At 37.2% G+C, this 2,500-nt stretch overlaps 1 protein-coding gene across 3 annotated transcripts in view; it reads right to left on the bottom strand.

Moving 5' to 3' along the window:
• The window catches only part of LOC136856630 (uncharacterized), a 53,294-nt gene that overhangs the window by 7,760 nt on the left and 43,034 nt on the right, over nt 1-2,500 (bottom strand). For all 3 annotated transcript variants that reach the window (XM_067134602.1, XM_067134584.1, XM_067134594.1), the window contains exon 3: nt 1,487-1,607. In XM_067134602.1, the coding sequence (XP_066990703.1) occupies nt 1,487-1,607 (121 nt within the window). The remainder of the gene's footprint in view (nt 1-1,486; nt 1,608-2,500) is intronic.

The raw sequence follows: 2,500 nt of genomic DNA, 5'->3' as shown, positions 1-2,500 counted from the left end.
CTGAACACCCCCATCCCTTCCTCCTCCCCGGGGCACCCTACCAGCCGGAGAGGACTGTCGACGACGGTCTCTTCTTCTTTTCGGCCTCAATCAAATCCTACCCGCAGCATCCCATTACATAAGTCTAATTCTCGAACAACGAACGCCTCTCTCTCTCTCTCTCTCTCTCTCTCTCTCTCTCTCTCTCTCTCTCTCTCTCTCTCTCTTCAAAAACCCGACGTTCTTTGTTGGCTTCTGTGTTACGTTACGTGACTCGATCTTCGTGTCACGTAATGTTTTGCCTTCTTGTGTGTTATGTGTGTTTTTACGGCCTTTATCCCGTATAGCCTGAAGTACATAAACGTTTGTGCTGTTCTGTGAGAACTTGCGTGTGTGTGTGTGTTTGCATGTGTATGTGTGTGTGCTTGTGCGCACGGAGTTCAAGGATGTGTTCATGCGTACGTGTCTAAATCTTCTTTCGTATTAACTTACAGACTTGCCTGTTGTTCATTGCTACTGATAGGTGGAATGGATTTTACATTTGACCTTCTAGTTGGAAAAGGTCACTGACCCCAGAAAAGGTCACGATCTGATTTGTTTGTATGGAGGGCACGGAGTATACGTATTTTTTGTTTTTTTTTAAAGTGTGCAGATCATAAAATCTAACTGATTAATTCCCGCAATTTTGATATATTTCTTTTATTGGAATGTGGCCTGACACAATTGCACGTGCGTGCAGGAGGATACCCGCAGCAATATCTTTGCGTCAAGAGAAAAATAAGGAAAAAAAAAAGGCTATAAAATCCTCAACAGTAAATCGGAATAAAAATGGCCTCCTCAGTTGCGTTAAGACTTAGTGCATTCGAGATGTACCGCTCTTAGTACTATGTTTATTATTGTTACCATTAATATTATAGTTTTGTTGATGTCGTGGGGTATTCGTGGGGTATGTTTAATGTACAAGTATAGATTTTTTTTTTACCAACGCAGATTTCATTTTGACATCTACTCCTCTGTTGCCTGTCTTCACGGTGACATCACCTTGCGTCACCATTCCTTCTAAACACAGTGACACTGTAACTTGGTCCAGCCTCAAGTACGCGTGATTTGTTGATAGTGTCTTTCATTATTAATCATGTGAAGGTTAACCAAAGGTTAAATAGAATGATAACCAGACAAACATAGCTGTGTTTGCGTATGATCAAAAGCAGCATCTCTCTCTCTCTCTCTCTCTCTCTCTCTCTCTCTCTCTCTCTCTCTCTCTCTCTCTCTCTCTCTCTCTCTCCTTATTTGGATAAAGCAAATCTACGTTTAGGTAAATATGTATATTCGATATTTTGACAATGTCTCCTTAACTGCATTTTTTAATTATTTATTTATTTGAATAATCATGCTCACTGACCAACACAAAGCACCATTACACTCACGCACACACGAACACACACACACACACACACACACACACACACAAAGGATATAATACATTAGACCCTCGAAGGATACTTACATTGTTCATAGATGTAAAGTTTGTTCTGACATACTGTGATGTCCAAATCCCTAGGACACAGGTAGAAGGAATAGGCCACGAATCTGTAACCGTAGAAACCGAGGGTAGCTAAGCCATGTAGCTGTAGGGAAAGAGAATAAATCATTAGCAATGAATGAAGGAGAATTAACAAAATATTTCTGTAGTCAGTTGAGACGGAAAACAAATCTGGGACAGTTGAGTGAATTGAATAGAATGACGTGAAGAAAAAGAAGGAGTAAATGGTACATAAATATGAGGCATATATATATATATATATATATATATATATATATATATATATATATATATATATATGTGTGTGTGTGTGTGTGTGTGTGTGTATAGAAACTGGACAGCCTATACAAACTAGAGGACATACGCTGGTCAGTATTTCGTTAAATCAGATAGGGCAGCCCAAGGACCGCAGAAAAATAATTAATGGCAGAAATTTAATGAAAGGCATGCGGTAACGGAGAAGCTTACGCCGTTCTTCGGCCGCCGTAATTAGTAGGAGAAAACACAAGATATTTTTCTTATCCGACGTTTTTCGCAGTGGTTTAGAGTTAAGGGGCGCTGTTTGCTATGAAGTGTGCTCTTGTTTTTATTGAAAGGATGATATGTGAGCATTCTGTGAGGTTGTGTCCTTGGTAGAAGAACAGTTGTGATGAGTGCGTGTATATAAATGTGTGTGTATATATATATATATATATATATATATATATATATATATATATATATATATATATATATATATATATATATATACATATATGTGTGTGTGTGTGTGTGTATAATATAGGAACACATTTATACCAAGAGAGAGAGAGAGAACTGGAATGTAAATCTTTAGTTGTTTTTGATATCTGGCAATGATAATTTAAGGTATAGAAACTGTAAAAAATTTTAGCAACTGAGGAAGTAAGTATGAAATGGAAAAGGAAATTTATGCATATATATATATATATATATATATATATATATATATATATATAT

This window comes from Macrobrachium rosenbergii, chromosome 3, assembly GCF_040412425.1.
Source record: "Macrobrachium rosenbergii isolate ZJJX-2024 chromosome 3, ASM4041242v1, whole genome shotgun sequence".
Lineage (NCBI taxonomy): Eukaryota > Metazoa > Arthropoda > Malacostraca > Decapoda > Palaemonidae > Macrobrachium > Macrobrachium rosenbergii.
Note: the sequence above shows the minus strand (reverse complement) of the source record. Positions and strands in the feature narration are given on the sequence as shown.